General features: G+C 45.4%; 1 protein-coding gene across 1 annotated transcript in view; it reads left to right on the top strand.

Moving 5' to 3' along the window:
* OBSCN (obscurin, cytoskeletal calmodulin and titin-interacting RhoGEF) overlaps nucleotides 1–17,180 on the top strand; it is a 202,611-nt gene that overhangs the window by 43,305 nt on the left and 142,126 nt on the right. Inside the window, exons 17-26 of the mRNA XM_009880514.1 lie at nucleotides 696–971; nucleotides 2,115–2,390; nucleotides 4,316–4,591; nucleotides 6,593–6,859; nucleotides 7,356–7,625; nucleotides 8,372–8,635; nucleotides 13,197–13,463; nucleotides 13,811–13,923; nucleotides 15,376–15,529; nucleotides 16,940–17,101. Of these exons, the coding sequence (XP_009878816.1) occupies nucleotides 696–971; nucleotides 2,115–2,390; nucleotides 4,316–4,591; nucleotides 6,593–6,859; nucleotides 7,356–7,625; nucleotides 8,372–8,635; nucleotides 13,197–13,463; nucleotides 13,811–13,923; nucleotides 15,376–15,529; nucleotides 16,940–17,101 (2,325 nt within the window). The remainder of the gene's footprint in view (nucleotides 1–695; nucleotides 972–2,114; nucleotides 2,391–4,315; nucleotides 4,592–6,592; nucleotides 6,860–7,355; nucleotides 7,626–8,371; nucleotides 8,636–13,196; nucleotides 13,464–13,810; nucleotides 13,924–15,375; nucleotides 15,530–16,939; nucleotides 17,102–17,180) is intronic.

Raw genomic sequence — 17,180 nt, 5'->3', positions numbered from 1 at the left:
ATGGAGACTGGTTTCAGATGCATCACCCTGCTGGGGCTGTAGAGTAGGAGAATGGATTTCCAGCTCACTCCCTGCCTCCTGATGCTCTTGCAAGTGGGCTGATTAATGTGTCTGCTGGAGAACGAGGGGATTTCAGCATTTGGATGTAAGAATGTGAGATGGGCTGGGCTTTTCTCAAGGTTGCATGGGAAGGAATAGCACAGTCCTGAATATGTGAGCGTTGGTCTGAGCACACTTTGCACTGAAGAAAGTTACCGAGAGCCCAATAGTAACGGCAGCAGATGCAGCTATTGGGAGCAAAAAGCATCAATGATACGGGGCTGTGACACAGTAAGGGACAGTTCCTCCCTGTAAGAATTCATTAGTTTGTACTCAAGTTCAAGTAAAATGTATCTTGCCTGGACTGAGGCCTGTCATACAAATGATCCACATGCTCTCTTAGCTCATGCCACAAATATACTAATCTTAGTGTGATTTGTGACAAAACAACAGAAGTCTTCTTTAAGAAAAAAAACCCAACCAAACCAAAACAAACACAAAAAAACTCACCACAAAACAGTTTGCATGATCTTCTAATAGCTTTAGGTGTCTATTGTCAAGTCAGAAGCTTGGTTTCCAGTGTTACCTGTAAGCCATGATAAAAGGATTGCGCAACATCACACCATGGAGATGCTGTGAAAATTCTCTCTTTTCAGAGCCAGAAATTGTGTTTACAAACAAGGAGAAGGTGCAGAAAGAAGTGAAAGCTGCACTATCAGAAAATGCCACGCTGAGCTGCGAGGTGGCCCAGGAGAAGACCGACGTGAAATGGTACAAGGAGGGGAAACTGATCACCTCGAGCAAGAAGTTCAAGGTGGAGTCGGAGGGCAAATCACGTCGCCTGGTGGTGTGTCAGGTGGAGAAGAAAGATGCTGGGGAGTACACCTGCGAGGCCGCTGGCCAGAAACTGACCTTCAAGATTGATGTCACGGGTGAGACATATCTTGTCTGAATTGCAGTAGGGTTTAATAAAGTAAAAAGTGTAAAAGCTATTGCACAATGACTTGGTTGCAATAGTCGGGCTTTGCTGCACCCTGTAGGGTTCCACTGATTTTCTGTACCTCATTGCCTGGACTTGTAGAAATGAGAATATTTGGCTCTAGCACAGCACAAATGCCTACCTAGTTCTTAGTCTGTCCACATAATAATTGCAGATATGAATATAATAGAAATAATAATCAAAAAGTTATTCAGATCTCTCCCATTTCCGGGATCCCAAAGGTTGATTCTTGTGCACTGAACCTCTTGAAAGAACCATTCAAAAATCCATTTCTTGTTAGGCTTACCCATCCCGTTTCTGAACCCAGAGGCTGGAATATGCTTTTTCATTTGCAATTTCGGCAGCAGTGCAATCATCAAGATGGGTTGAAAACTCAGCACTTTTTCTGAATTTGTGCTGTTGTGTGTTTGACATCTCAGCCTCCTGAGGTGCTTTACTACTTCTGCTGGGTGCTAAACATCCCTTTGTCGTAAAAGATTCCCAGCAATTATTCTTTTGGAACAGGATTCACAAAGCTGCCCAAAAAGCTTTAAACACATGATGCTAAAAGGAGTGTTGACACTGCAAAGAACCTTAGGTACCTTACCAGCCATGATCTTGGCCACCCTGAGCATGATAAAGAGATCCTAGTTCCTTTGTCCCTTTGAAAATCATGTTTGTGACAGTGGAAGAGACCATGAAGAGTCTGTTTCAGAAGCCCATAGTGCTGTGTTTGTGACCTTGGCATTTCGCTGTAGGTCTGAAGTAAATGGAATTTGCGAGCTTTTGGTGTGATGTGCAGGACAAGATGTTCTTTGGGAGCATCTGAATTAAATGTGGTTTTTTTTTTTCCACGGTGGCTTGCAACTGTAGGATTGATGTCAAGGACCCTCTTGGTCCTGTCCATTCCTAGGCTCTTGCTTCCCTACTTTCCACATTGAGATTTGGTCACACAGAAGGGTAGACATTACCCAGTGAAGGCAATCAGTTTTGGCAAGCGGCAACCCGAATCTTTTCCAAATGTCTGCACAGAAACCTGTAAGACGTCTCTCATTTTAATCCCTCAATCAATATTTTCTTCCTTTTCCTCATTCAGAGCCAAAACCAGCATTTATAAACCAGGAAAAGGTCCAGAAGGAGGTGAACGCCATTCTGACAGAAAGTGCCACCCTCAGCTGTGAGGTAGCACAGGACGCAACCGAAGTGAAATGGTACAAGGATGGAAGACTGCTCGTTTCCTCTAGAAAATTCAAAATAGAAACTGTGGGCAAAACCCGGCGCCTGGTTATAGAGCAGCTGGAGAAGAAAGATGGTGGAGAATACACCTGTGAGGCTGCTGGCCAGAAGCTGACCTTCAAGTTGGAACCAACTGGTGAGTACTCACTTTGAGGTGCTAACCAGCAATCTGTGTGCCTTAGAGGAAAATTGGATATTCCCTACTCAGCTGCAGTGCAGCCACCATTTCCCCTGGAGCAACATCAGTGAACCACGTCACATGTTGATTTGGCCTTTTCAATCTAGCGGTGTAGAGGTGGGAAATACAGCTGAAGACTTTTTTTGGCTATGGAACTGCTGTGTGGTTTTTCGCTTATCTCCTTCACACACTGTGGTGGATGGAGATGTTTGACACAGTTGTGATTTAACAGCTATTCAAAATTTGTTACTGATTTAAGGCAGATTATGAGGTTGAATTTTAGCAGCACTAAATCCTTAACTGGTTTAGAGGTTTACAAAGTGAGTGAACAAAATAATTGAACAGTCACTGACTTACAGATTAGAAGATGTCAAGATTCACACTGACTTGCTATAAGCTATCCCAAATCAATACATGTACGTATGAGCAAAAACACATATCTCAGATTAATACATATACTCATGAGCAAAACATATAAGTGCATGCACACACACACACACGGAGAGGTCTATAACTGTTGCGATCAAAGATCCCTTAATATCACATGACTCTAATGAGCGGGCGGGTACTCTTTTAACTCCTACATGTGCACAGACAAATGGAAGAACATCCACCTCCATAAAGCTAACGTATGTTTATCATAAACATATAAGTGAGGAGGTGGATGAAATAGACGAGTCTATAGTTAAAATTTCCCTTTTTCTAGAGTTACTGTAAACAGTCGCATTGCATCGGTGTTCCTCAACGGGTGATAATTGAGGCTCGAGAGGGGTTGTCTTGCCCTGGCTTTCTAGTCCTTGAGGTGTTTGCCCGAGTGGTGTCCCATTTCGGGGGAGGTCCTGGCCGCAGCCCACTGCCATCCAGAAGAGCTCAAAGGGTCTTTCTAGAATCACTACTTATAGGATCTGAGATAATTGACTTCCATCAGGTACTTTTCCACTCTGGCCCAGCTCAGACAATGGAGTATTCCGGTACTTTCCATCAGTTACACAAGCCCAGGACTTGCTAGGACTTGTGGTCCTGGTACCCCTCTCTCTGTGGCCGTGATCCATATGTTGTCAGGAGTGATTGATTATAGTTATTATTTTCTAACGGTAGGAGCCATGGGAACCAGGCACTCTAAGGGGTTGCCGCAGTGTTCTAGTCCATTGCTCTCCACCCGTTCGTTCTTTCATGTTAGACCATTATGTATTGTTCTGGTCATTGTATTATCATGTGGCCCTGGTGGGGAGGAAATAGCGCCAAGTACTGAGAGGTCTCAAGGGGGGTGTGGGGGGAAATTGCACCATCACACACACCCCAACACCCAACCTGTTTCAGTGGTGGGGAGCTGAAGGTAGAAGCGGGAAGTTTTGAGGAGCAGTAAGAGAGCTGTGGAGAAAGGTGACTAAGAAAAGCTGGTCTGCTGCTGTGGGTGCCCCCAAAAATACCAGGTTTTGTGGCAAAGTGCTGTATAAGATAGAGAAGAGGCCAAGAGAAAAGAAGTAGAGCAAAACAGAAAAGAAAACAAGCCATAAATTCAGGTTTAGCACATTAATATTTCTCTTTAATTTGGTCTAAAATACTAAAAATGGTAGAGGAAAGAATTATACAGGTCACTTTCCTTCTAAGAAACAAGGTTTTTGTGGGCAGCAGATAAAATATATATTCGCATTTCCTTTCCTTCTCTTCTAAGCAAAAGCCCTGTGTTACCTGACAGATCACTTTTCTTCCCGCTCAGTAAAAGATTATACCAGGCACAAATATTCAGCCATGTTCCCTGGGTTATTACAGATTATGGATGAGCTGGTATTGGGAGCCGTGAAGAGAGAGCAATAGAAAATTGCTGTGTTAAGGATCTGAGTGTTAAGTTACTAGTTTTCCTATTTTAATGTCTTTCCTAGAACCAGAGGCTAAGTTTGAAAACAAAATTGTCCAGAAAGAGCCTCTCATTGTCCAAGAACACGAAAGCATCACATTGACTACTTCAGTAACGCCTGAAACCGCTGCGGTAAAGTGGTTCAAGGATGGAACAGAAATCAAGGCGAGCAAGAAGTATGAGATCAAGAGTGAGGGGGCATCCAGGACCCTGACGGTGAAGCTGGCTGAGAGCACAGACACGGCCGTGTACACTTGCCAGACAAAGAGCGACAAGCAGGAATTCAAAGTGCAAGTGAAAGGTGAGCAGAAAGCAGCGCATAGGTTGTGTCCCAACTCAACAGCTACATCTCCCTCATAGTATGATGGAGGTGTGGAGTCCAAACTCTCTCTAAAATTGTTCCAACCTCAAGGCTTGAATTGCTGTTGCAGCTGCTGTAGCTGCCCCACCATGGACCAGCAAAGTTCTGCTTCCAAATACCCAATTTTTGTCCTTCACTGGCCACTCAGGGGAGTAAGGAAGCATACGATGGGTGCTTCTCCTGGTGTCTGCTCCCCACTCTCATCCCACTGTTTCTGACTCCTCCTAACCCAGTAGCTGGGGCATGGGCAGAGCCTCAGGTCTTCCCCAGTCTGCTCATCAGCATGACAAAGCCAATGAGGATATAGAGGGATGTTGTGTGAGGAGAAGATTTGTGAGATGACACAAAACTGGGAGGAGTGGCTGACACGCCAGAAGGCTGTGCTGCCTTACAGCGTGACCTCACCAGGCTGGAGAGTTGGGCAGAAAGAAACCTTATGAAGTTCAACAAGGGTAAGTGTAGGGTACTGCACCTGGGGAGGAATAACCCCATGCATCAGTACAGGTTGGGGGCTGACCTCCTGGAGAGCAGCTCTGTGGAGAGGGACCTGGGAGTCCTGGTGGACAACAGGATGACCATGAGCCAGCAATGTGCCCTGGCGGCCAAGAAGGCGAATGGCATCCTGGGGTGCATCAAGAAGAGTGTGGCCAGCAGGTCGAGGGAGGTCATCCTCCCCCTCTACTCTGCCCTGGTGAGGCCGCGTCTGGAGTACTGCATCCAGTTCTGGGCTCCCCAGTTCAAGAAGGACAGGGAACTGTCCTTTGCTGGAGAGGGTCCAGCAAAGGGCAACGAAGATGATTAGGGGATTGGAACATCTCTCCTATGGAGAAAGGCTTAGGGACTTGGGTCTCTTTAGTCTAGAGAAAAGAAGATTGAGGGGGGATCTTATTAATACTTACAAATACTTAATGGGAGGATGCCAGGGGGATGGGAGCAGTCTTTTTTCAGTGGCGCCCAGTGATAGGACGAGGGGTAATGGGCATAAACTTGAACATAGGAAGTTCCATCTTAACATGAGAAGGAACTTCTTTACTTTGAGGGTAGTGGAGCACTGGAACAGGCTGCCCAGAGAGGTGGTGGAGTCTCCCACTCTGGAGACATTCAAAACCCGCCTGGACGCTGTCCTGTGCAACTGCTGTAGGTGACCCTGCTCTGGCAGGGGGGTTGGACTAGATGATCTCCAGAGGTCCCTTCCAACCCTAACCATTCTGTGAATTCTGTGAGTTAGTCACCTGGGGAAACAGGACCTGAATTGTGTCCTCCTCTTTTCCTGCCATGGTGCACCTGGGATGCTGTTCCCTAGTCAAGGCTAAGGCTATAAATTGATAAGAAGGGTGAAGTACAGCTGGTCCACAGATGGAGATGATGGGGTGATATCCCAGAGCAAAGGCCTGCTCCTTTCTCTTCAGACACCCACACCAGAGATGTTTGCAGCTGAGATGCACCCCCTGAGCTCCCTTTGGAGTCGTTGCAGAGGAGCAGCTGCTAATAGGTCAGGGTACATCCAACCTATTGAAATGGCTCCTTCAGGATGAAAGAAAACACAGCCTGGGTTTCTCTGACTTAATTGGCTGTGTCTTCAGTGACAGAAGAGACAAAGGTGGCTTACACATCCATACAGATTTTCATGCTTAGTCAGGCAAATGAGGCTCTGATGTAAAACACCACATGGTCTCATCATGGAAAAGTTGAGAAAGGAAGGAAGGCAATACCCAAACATGTTTTAAGACGCTGTTCTTGTTTTTCAGAATAATAGTGATATTAAAATACCACGTCAAATTTCCACCATTCTGGTTTGTTTCTGTCTACCGTCATCCCCAAATAAGTTCTCGGATTATTTATGTATTTGTTTGTTTGTTTTAAAGTTGTCCAGATCCAGTTTCCTAGAACAGATTTCTTATCTTTTCCTTTCTTACTATTTTTCCTTCTTCTGCCTCTCAGAAATCCCGGTAAAGTTTGCTAAAAAACTTGAAGCTGTTAATGCTGAGATTGGAGGCAGTGTCTCTTTGACTTGTGAGGTGAGCCACGCCAAAGGGAAGGTGGTGTGGCGCAGGAATGGAGTTGAAATCAAGCCCAGCAAGCGTTTCCAGATTCATGAAGAAGGGGTCAATCGAACCCTGACAATAACAGGGATCCGGGCTGAGGATGAGGGAGAGTACTCCTGCGAATCCAGAGATGACAAAAGCAGCATTACCATCACCCCCAAAGGTATGTCACTAATGGTGACAATCTAGAGGGATCCTTGGGTTTTGTCCTCAGCCACAACAACCCTGCAAAGCTGGGTTTGTTCATGTGTTTGTGCTGTCTCCTGTGATGACAAAGACGATACAAAACTCCACTTCCTCTCTCTGAATGTCACCGGAACCTCTGTTTGTGAAGAACATCATGATTTTGAGACCTGTTGAGCTCAGGTCTCTTAATATCTGGGCAAACTTCATCTTCATATTGCATATGAGGCTGGAATTAAGTACGCCAAATCTAAGACAAGATTTTTCCCCCTTCTTTGTTGGCTTCTCTCTTCTGGCATCTTTATACACAAAACTTACTCAGAGATGGGAAAGGTGATATTCCATTATTGTGTTCATTTGCTGTAAGTGATAAAAATTGATGCTTCTCATAAAATTGGTGAATCTTTTGGCTCTTTGAAGGTGCTTATGCCATGTCTCAGAAACACGCTCCTAAATGTTTTATTCCTACCCAACAGCTCCCAGAGTGGTGAAATTCATTACAAGTCTCAACAGTGTGGTCTCTGAGGAAGGAAAAGAGGCTGTGTTCAAGTGCACCGTCTCTCCCAGTGATGCTGTGGTCACTTGGCTCAGGAATGGTGTCAAGATTGAAGCCAGCAAGAAGTATGTGATCTGGCAGAAGGACACTAACCACAGCCTCACCATCACTGATCTGACGCTGGAAGATGCAGCTGAAATCTCTGCCAATGCTGAGGGTGTAGAAAGCACAGCCAATCTCAGAGTCCGAGGTAAGAGGCAATAAAACCCCTTGGACAGGCTGCCACTGGTGCTATGACCTATGTAGTTTTATATGGCTGTGCCTCTCATTGATTGTGGCCCTCCTCTAGACCTGCTCCAACAGGAAAGACATGGGCCTGTTGGAGCGGATCCAGAGGAGGCAACAAAGATGATCAGAGGGGTGGAGCACCTCTGCTGTGAGGACAGGCTGAAAGAATTGGGGTTGTTCAGCCTGGAGAAGAGAAGGCTCCAGGGAGACTTTATAGCCCCTTCCAGTACCTAAAGGGCGCCTACAGGAGAGGTGGGGAGGGACCTTTTACAAGGGCATGTAGTGATGGGACAAGGGGGAATGGCTTCAAACTGGAAGAAGGTAGATTTAGAGTAGATATTAGGAAGAAATTCTTGACTATGAGGGTGGTGGGACACTGGCCCAGGTTGCCCAGAGAAGCTGTGGCTGCCCCATCCCTGTTGGTGTTGAAGGCCAGGTTGGACGGGGCTTGGAGCAACCTGGGCTGGTGGGAGGTGTCCCTGCCCATGGCAGGGGGGTTGGAACTTGATGATCTTCAAGGTCTCTTCCAACTTAAACCATTCTGTGATTCTATGATTGTTAGCAGTAGAGAAATCCTCTTGCATCATTAAATACGGGTGCCCAGAATGCATTGGGACTTGGAGATACATGATCCACCATTTTAATTCTCTCTGAAAGCCTGTTTTCTGCATCCTCTACATTCTTACTAATATTTTTCTCCTTTGGCAGAGGCCTCAATCTCATTTAAGAAGAAACTGGAGCCTAGAACAGTTGAAGAGAGGGACACAGTGACCTTGGAGGTAGAGCTGACCAAGCCTGCAGAGGTGAAGTGGATGAGAAACAGCATCGTATTGAAGCCCAGTGAAAAAATTGACATCAAAGCTGAGGGAACAAAGCACATCTTGGTGGTTAAGGACATCTCCTTTGCAGACAGGGGCTTCTACTGCTGCGAGAGCCCTGATGACAAGACCCAAGCCAAGATCAATGTGGAAAGTAAGTTGAATGATCTCCAGTTCTACTAATACCCTGGACAAGGTTTGAAGGTGGATTCTGATCTTTGCCACTGTCATAGTGGCCACTGTCACCCCCACCTGCCATGGGGACACGGGGACACAACCATGGGCTTGGCCACCTGTCAGATGACTGAGAGGAGATGGAAACAAGGGCAGAAAACAGAGAACAGCTGGCTGATTCCTCTTGCCTCCATCTCATCCCACCAGCTTTCTGTCATGCTGTTGACCATTAAGCTTCTTAGCTGATTCTTCTCCTTCCTCTGAATTTTCCGACTCTGTGGTGCACTCTGTCTTTTTCCTTTGTATGGCTTTTAGCAAACCATTCCCTCTTCAGCCCTAATTCTTCTCTGCAAACCACCTCTTTCAGAATGGCTCTTTATATTCAGTCAGAGTTAAAAAAACTACAAAAGGAAATCTTCAATCTGAGGGTGCTGCCTTTTCAAGTCAGCTAATGGTGTCTCAGCTCTAGTCCTGTACTTCTGTCCTTTTTCCTACATCTTTTTGTTGTGATTGTTACAGGACAGATGAAGACAGGATTTAAGCACTTAAGGACTATCTAATTTTGTCTGTAAAGCCCCTGCCACCAATTGGCGCTGTGTGGGTCGTCAGTAATAGCTAAGGAAGGACTTGATAACAGTCTTCAAGTACATAAAAGGCTGTTTTAAAGTGGAAGGGAACGATTTGTTCTCCATGTGGAGATAACAACAGGAAATAATGGACTTCAATTGCAATGAGAAAGATCCAGGTTATACAATAAAAAAGCTTTTTTAATGGTTGGCTGACTGAATAGGTTGTCTGGAGAGGTTTTGGAGCCTTCATCATGGGTTTAAGAAAAGGTTAGTGAGATATACGTCTGGGATGACGTAAAGAGCTGAGCGTGTCCTAGAGTGGGCGAAAAGGGCGAGGTGATGTTTCTAGGTCTTTCCAGCCCTATAATATTGTGGCCTTCTGATGGTATCAAAGCTACCAAAATTTGATGTCAGACTGATTCATACAGAGCAGGGTTTATCAAATCACTTTCATGCACTGCTAAGACAGCTTCATCTTCAAAATCTTCCTGACTGAAAGTTGTTGAAAATCCACTTGTTTAGTATCCTGATCACTTTTATTGGTGATTGCTCAACCTTTTTTCCAAACTGAAAAGCTCTAGGAAAAAAACAAACAGTACCGGTGACCAGCAGGTGGTAGATGAGGCTTGGATTCATGCAGCCTAAATCCAGCGCATCACTTTCAGCCCCCTCTGTAGCCAACAGAGAGAAAAAGACCTCCGGAGTGTGTTTTAAGTCTTAGATGTGCTGAATTATGTTCTGGAGTGTCTTTCTGAGCATTCAAAGAACCATGGGTGACTATGATCCTGATTTAGAACTTGAGTCAGGGTTACTGTCTCAGTTAAATGGGATTAACTGGGTCCCACAGAAGATAAAGAAATACAGCACTTCTGTGGTCACAACGTTTTGGAAGAATGCAGTACAGTGTGGGGCACTTTGCTGCTCCATCCTCCTTCACACAGTGCACCCCAAAGCATTTTTTTTCACACTCAGAGTGATACCCATTTTGCTTCCAGCAAGATGTTTTGGCACTTGGTTGTAGATTTGTTTACAGCTGTTTTTTTAGGCACCGACTGTTGCTATAGCCAAGCAGTAAAACCAAAAATGATGGAACAGTGTTTATATATGAAGTAATTGGGTAGTCCTGATAGCTGCCAACCATGTTTTTGTGCAAGATGAGTCACCCGAGCATAAATATATATCTGTCTCTGGTTTCTAAGCTTCCTATTCTGATGGAGAGAGGATTTTGGTTCATGCTTTCCAGGCACCCGGCTGCATTCTCGTCACTTACGCTTAGTGTCACTGTAAAAAGCAGCTCCTCCATTGATGAACTGAGATGGTTTCATGCAATAATGGAGAATTGAGGTGATCCAAGGGGGACTGTGATCAAAAAGGGGAATCAGCTCATTGTAGCAGGGAATTCTTTTTGCATAGGATCATCCAAACCTTAATTACAAGATGCAGCAGGAAAGAGAATGTGTGTAAGAATCTCGCTAGTCTATACATATTCTGCATCCGGGTTCTCCAGCTGAGACGGCACCAAGCGCTCGCACCGCTTTACAGCAAAAGCAAGAACCTAAAAGTAGAAGTCTAAAATTGTGCTTCATTTTTTTGGCATGTAAGCAAATGGCCTGTTTTTAGTAGAATGTGTTAGAGCTTACACTGAGGTCAGCAGAAGTTCTTTAAATGCTCATAGTCTGGGGAATTGAGCTAATGTTATTGGGTGCTCAGCTTTCGGCTAAGAAGTCTGATTTCAGAGGACCTGTTTAAAAAAACCACAAGCTGGACTGATACGGTTTGGTTTGAGACCAATAACGTATCTGGCTGAATATCAATTTTCAGTTGCGACCAGGAGAAGGTGTTTGTGGAAGGCTTAAATAAGTCGTAGGTGAAGAGGTTCTTTCTCTGATACAACTCTAAGCTTTCAGCAGGGAAAAGCATAATTAGGACAATTAAATATAGCATGAATTATACTGGGAACACGAGTATGAAATTTCAAATCTCTGGACACAGAATATTGTCTATTAAAATAAATCCTGTAAAAGCTCCACCATTCCCCAGCTGCTGCTGCTTTATGACAATCCCTTTGAAAAAATGATTTTAATTTTTTTTTTTTTTTTCCATCCTACGTACAAGACCAGGTGAGGATATATCCAGGAGGCTACTTCAAATTGCTATGCTATTTAGTTAATGTGTTTGCAAGTCCCTTTTGCTTTCTCCTTGGAATAACTTCAGTTTGATCCTTGCTCCATTTGCTGGTTGAGGGGCTGCAGTGGAAAGGTTAGACAGCAGCAGGTATGCTGTCTTCAGTTTACAGAATGGGGTACCTCATGGGGATAGGGACTGGCTACAAAATCAGATGAGAAATCAGGGACTGATGCAACTTCTAGTGAGCACAGCCAGGAGAGCTCGTGTCTTAATTTGGGAAGCGAGGAACCAAGCTCCTGGAAGTGTCTGTACTTCCCTCGTTTGTCTGGTTCGAGACATGTCCTTGGGGCAAATCTCTGCAGAAGTGGTTGTGACCTTGGGAGAAGAGCACGAGAGAGGAATCAATGTGGTTTCCTTGAGAGGAAACCTGGACAGGATCCTGCAAAGGATGTGTATGCTCCTCTCTAAACCTGCTGTGAGGTGCAACAAGGAACAGGGGGGACAAGAAAGGTGTAAGGCGATGGCATTGCATGGAGTCTGCTGCCGCCCTCCTGGGAAGAACAGTACTGTGCTTCTACCCAGTTTGTTAATAAAGCCATAGTGTATTCGTAGCACCTCTGCGTCAGCTTTGGAGAAATAGTTTGTTCCCTGTTGTCCCCTATGTGGGGTAAGGACGGGTGCCATCAGGAGGTGTTTGAGCCTCACAGAGGCCGTGGTGTCCTCAGCCCAGGAGCTGCGTCCGGACCGTGACCACAGAACAGAGCCCACAGCCCCGCTCCTGGTCAGGTCTGCACTCAGATACTGGTTAAATGTGGATTATCTCTACTAAATACGCACTGGGAAGGTTGAAATATTCCCAGGGGACCCATAGAGTGTTGAAGGGTTTTGTTGAATGATTCATGGATTTGTAGAGGGTTTTTTTGTTATTGTCATTTTTAATTGGCAACTTAATTTCTTTTAAGGGTGAGACAAGTTTAAACACTAAATCCATTTCACTGGCTGATAGATTGGACTTTTGTAGAGGGTTTTTTTGTTATTGTCATTTTTAATTGGCAACTTAATTTCTTTTAAGGGTGAGACAAGTTTAAACACTAAATCCATTTCACTGGCTGATAGGGCACTGACATCTGGTAGTGGGAACAGGTAAAATCCAGCCAAAACACAGATGTTTTGTCTCCCGAGGTGTGAGGTGTCAGCGCACTTCACACCATGTCATGGATTATTTTTTTTTTCCTTTTTACTAAAAGCTTTCTCCTGTCCCTGCTGCTTCCCTCTGTCCCTTGTTTTCTCCTAGTTGAAAAGCTGAACAATATTGTTTATTCGTTTATGCTCTATTTATCTGTATCGGTCATCTTATTTCTCTTGAATCATGCCTGCAGAATAAGTAATTACAGCAATACCTCTCTTGCTGTACCGCACAGGGATCCTGGTCCCAGTGTAAATAACAACAGCATTATCTTCCAGCGTTTCTTCCTGATGGTAACTGGTGACCACCTCACCCTGCCTGTACTGCTGTGTGTCTGTGTACAACTTTGAAGCTTATTTCTGGTATAGACAGTGAACATTAGATCTTGCTAGAAAAAGGACCAGTTTGCCCTTTTTCTGCAATGTTTGGCTGACTTGTTTGTCCCAGCTGAAAGCACCAATTTTAAGAATAGCAGCTGTGCTAGCAGTACAGTCACGGACAGGTTTTATTTCCTGCAAAGGTGGCTGTTTAATTGGCAGATACCAATTAATTGGCAGCTACCTGCATGAGGAATAAGGAAATAATCTATTTTGGAAGTCCTCAGGCTGTTTCATAGCTGTCAGTGTGAGATCTCCAACTTGTCCTTGTTGTTTTTTCAGTGAGGCAGATCAAACTGGTGAAAGGTCTTCAGCCCCTCCAAGTCTCTGAGAAAGGGACTGTCACCTTCGAGGTGGAGGTGTCGCATGAAGATGTGGAAGGGACCTGGCAGAAGGATGGCGTTCGGCTGAAGCCTGCACCGAATATCAGGATTGATGTCCAGGGGAAGAAACATTCACTGACTCTTTCTTCAGTGACTCTTGAAGATGCAGGACTCATCTCCTTCAAAGGAGACGGCATTCACTCATCAGGGAAGCTCACTGTGACAGGTACACAGACCCAGAAGTCTCATGCCCTGGTTGGTGTGGGACGTGGTTGTCTTCTCCTGACCCAGAGAGACAGCTTTTTAAGAGGGCAATGAGCTTTTCTTGTAACTGCAAGGGATGTTATGCACTGGACCGTCATCAGTAACGTATCATTCTAATGTCAACAGGATTACTGTAACTTCATTGTCCACAGAACAAGTAATGATAATGTTCTCAAAACAATACGATTTTGTTGTCACAAGTTTTATTAAGCATGGAAGCTAAGCTCTGCCTGTTCATTATCGATTGTGCCAGATGGTCCTGGAGACCTAATTCCCTACTAACTGGACTTTCTCATTTTTATTTTTCAGAATTGCCTGTGAGAATCAGCAAACCTTTGGCAGACGTCAGTGTAACTCAGAAGGACAAGGTCACATTCGAGTGTGAGCTGTCCAGGCCCAACGTGGATGTTAAGTGGTTCAAGGTACAGCACTTAACAGATAGTGGTATCTTAATTTCTGACTTCTTTGGAAGGGAATAGGAGTCTTTAATTTCACTTCCAGGGGATGCGAGTCTGAGCCTTTGCAGTATAGTTCTCTTGTTCTGTGTTCTTTTACTTGCCCAGTCCATTGCTCTCAGAATTATTTATTTACTGAGTGCATTTATCAGGATGAAAGTTAAATGGATCTTGAGTTTATAGTGAACTCCTGAGCTGCTGTTGTGCAGAACGTGGGCTCTGCTGTTGATACGGGTTCAGTCTTGTGCTGTGCTTCACACCTAGCAGTTCTCACCCAGGACTGGGAACTGTGATTTAAGGTGAAGCCTCAATTCCCTTTGCACCTCGCAGTCACCGATCACAGATCAGCTCAGGCTTTTCATGAACCTTCCTTGGGGCTCAGCTGATACTTCTCTTAAAAGAGGATAATAGCATTTCTTCAAGGTAACGTCTGAAGGGGTTTTTGTTAACCCTGTACAGTGCCTTAAGCCTTCAAATCCCAGACTGGTCAGGGTTGGAAGGGACCTCTGGAGATCATCCAGTCCCACCCCCTACCAGAGCAGGGGCACCTCCAGCAGTGGCACAGGACGGCGTCCAGGAGGGTTTGGAATGGCTCCAGCGTGGGAGACTCCCCCACCTCTCTGGGCAGCCTGTGCCAGTGCTCTGCCACCCTCACAGCAGAGAAGTTCACCCTCAGGTTTAGGTGGAACTCCCTATGCTCAAGCTTGTGCCCATTACCTCTTGTCCTGTCACTGGGTACCACTGAAAAAAGACTGTTCACATCCCGCTGGCACCCTCCCTTGAAGGATTTATAAGCATTGATAAGATCCCCCCTCAGTCTCCTCTTCTCCAGACTAAGAAGCCCCAAGTCCCTCAGCCTTTCCTCATAAGGAAGATGCTCCAGTCCCCTCGTCATCTTCGTAGCCTGTTGCTGGACCCTCTCCAGCAGTTCCCTGTCCTTCCTGAACCGGGCAGCCCAGAACTGGACACAGTGCTCCAGATGTGGCCTCACCAGGGCAGAGCAGAGGGGGAGGATGAGCTCCCTCGACCTGCTGGCCGCACTCTTCTTGATGCCCCCCGGGATGCCATTGGCCTTCTTGGCCACCAGGGCACATTGCTGGCTGGTGGGCATCATGTTGTCTACCAGGACTCCCAGGTCCCTTTCCCCAGAGCTGCTCTCCAGCAGGTCAGCCCCCAACCTGTACTGATGCATGGCATAAAATAGGTGTCTAAGGTCAACTGAAAGTTATGCATATTCTTCAGCCATTTCTACTTCTTGAAAACTTTCCGCTGTGCTCAAGTCTCAGCACATGTTCCAGTAAGCACAGTTCCATTCAGTCCAATGAGGCAGGTGAATGAAGCACAGATCTGGATGTTTGTTTTGCTCGCTGCGGATGTAGAAGCGTTGGTGGTGATCTGGTTTGGCCTTTTCCCTTCTAGGATGGGAAGGAGCTCCGGCAAAGTAAAGCAGTGGGGATTATTTCCCAGGGAAATAAGAGAAGCCTCATTATTCACAAGTGTGAATATGAAGACCAGGGGACCTATACATGTGAAGCAGCTGAAGACAAGACGTCAGCTACCCTAAAGGTTCATGGTATGTTTGCCTGAAGTAGGAAACTACATTTATTGCAGGATTTTTGACTCCATGGCAAGAAATTCTTTGTGGATGGGTTGTGTATTTCTCGATTACTCATTTTGGATAACTTTCTTTTCCTAGTGGGAAAGTGCTAGCAGAGCTGTCCTGTGCTTGCTCTGTCCTTAGAGGAGTATTTTTGGAAGAGGTGCTAACTTGGTTTTCCATTTATCATAAGTGATTTCTGGTCTCTGGAATTTAGATGGCGTTTCTAGGTTTGGAAATTAACAAATAGTGGCCAGCCTGGCACAAAGCAGGGACTCCATGGCTGGTGCTGACATGGTTTGGTTCAGCTTCTGCCATTGTCACAAGGGGACTTTGTCTGAATAGGGACTGGACAAGCCCTGGGTATGATCTCAAGAAGTGCGATTCCTGTTCTGTTGTAAATGGCAAGGAAAGTGTCATGCTTTCTGACTGCATCTCTCCTTTATGCTTAAGACAGTTTTTCCCTCCGTGTGTTGCACTGTGCAACTGGTCAAGCACCAAATGTATTTTGTCACCAGGCTCTGAAGCACCAGAGAGAATCTAGTGCTGAAGGCCAGTTACTGAACGGACAGGGCTGCTGTGCCCTGCCAGATGTTAGTTCCCAGAGGGACATCTGAAAAGACAGATCAGCTCTTTCTTATTGCTGACTAGATGCTGTCCTCATGTGGCCACTTGGGTTCAGCGATATCTTCACGAACATCTATCCTGTTCCATTGCTCTGTTGAACTCCCCTTTTTCTCCCTGACTTTGTGGTTGGGATGGGTTTCTATTTGAATGCTAACTGGTGTGCATCTGAGTTCTGCTCCTGAGGCTAATTAATCCAAGGTGTATCAAGGCCTTCCCTTTCAAAAGGAAAGGGCTGCAGTAGCACAGAGATATGGGTCGGTTCTGATGTAAGTTAGTGCAAAGCTGCAGAGTTAGAGGACTATACTGAGTTCGGGGAACTCTGAAGAAAAGGTATCTCCTAGCTAAAATGTGCCTGAGGTGCCTGTGGCTGGTACAGTCTGAACACACAAGCAAGGGAGTAAGAGGAGACCATGCAGAGAAGCATGTGAATGAGACAGGTTTGTAGTGACACAAGATTGTAGGCTTGTGTTTCGTTTTCCCTGGCAGATTTTCTTTCGGTAATATGTTTAACTTCTTTTAAAACCTGTATGAAGTTCAGCATCCATAAAATCCTCTTGCAGTGAACTACGCTGTAATTCTACCTGTAGGTTCAAGCATGAAATGTATTTACTGTGTCAAAGAGAGAAACTAGCCAGGAAGGGAGGCTCATCTAGAATAAAACACAATCCCATTTTTTCCGTGCAACTATGCAGAAAGTAAATTCACCACACTCGGTTATGGAGAAACCCCAAATCAATATTTGTCTCTATGATTTCGCAGCCCGAGATATCAAGATTGTTAAACCACTGGAAGATGTGGAAGTGAATGAATATGAGAGTGCATCTTTCATCTGTGAGATTTCGCATGATGAGGTCCAAACCCAATGGTACAAAAATGACAACAAGCTGAAGGCTGCCGACAATATTAGAATGCGTCAAGATGGTAGGATGTAGCAGGGGGATCTCGTTCTTGAACGGGTGTGGGTTGGAGGAGGTGGTGGTATGGGAGACTGGGTAGAAGG

The sequence above is a fragment of the Charadrius vociferus genome, unplaced genomic scaffold (genome assembly GCF_000708025.1).
Source record: "Charadrius vociferus isolate BGI_N301 unplaced genomic scaffold, ASM70802v2 scaffold12, whole genome shotgun sequence".
NCBI classification, from domain to species: domain Eukaryota; kingdom Metazoa; phylum Chordata; class Aves; order Charadriiformes; family Charadriidae; genus Charadrius; species Charadrius vociferus.
Note: the sequence above shows the minus strand (reverse complement) of the source record. Positions and strands in the feature narration are given on the sequence as shown.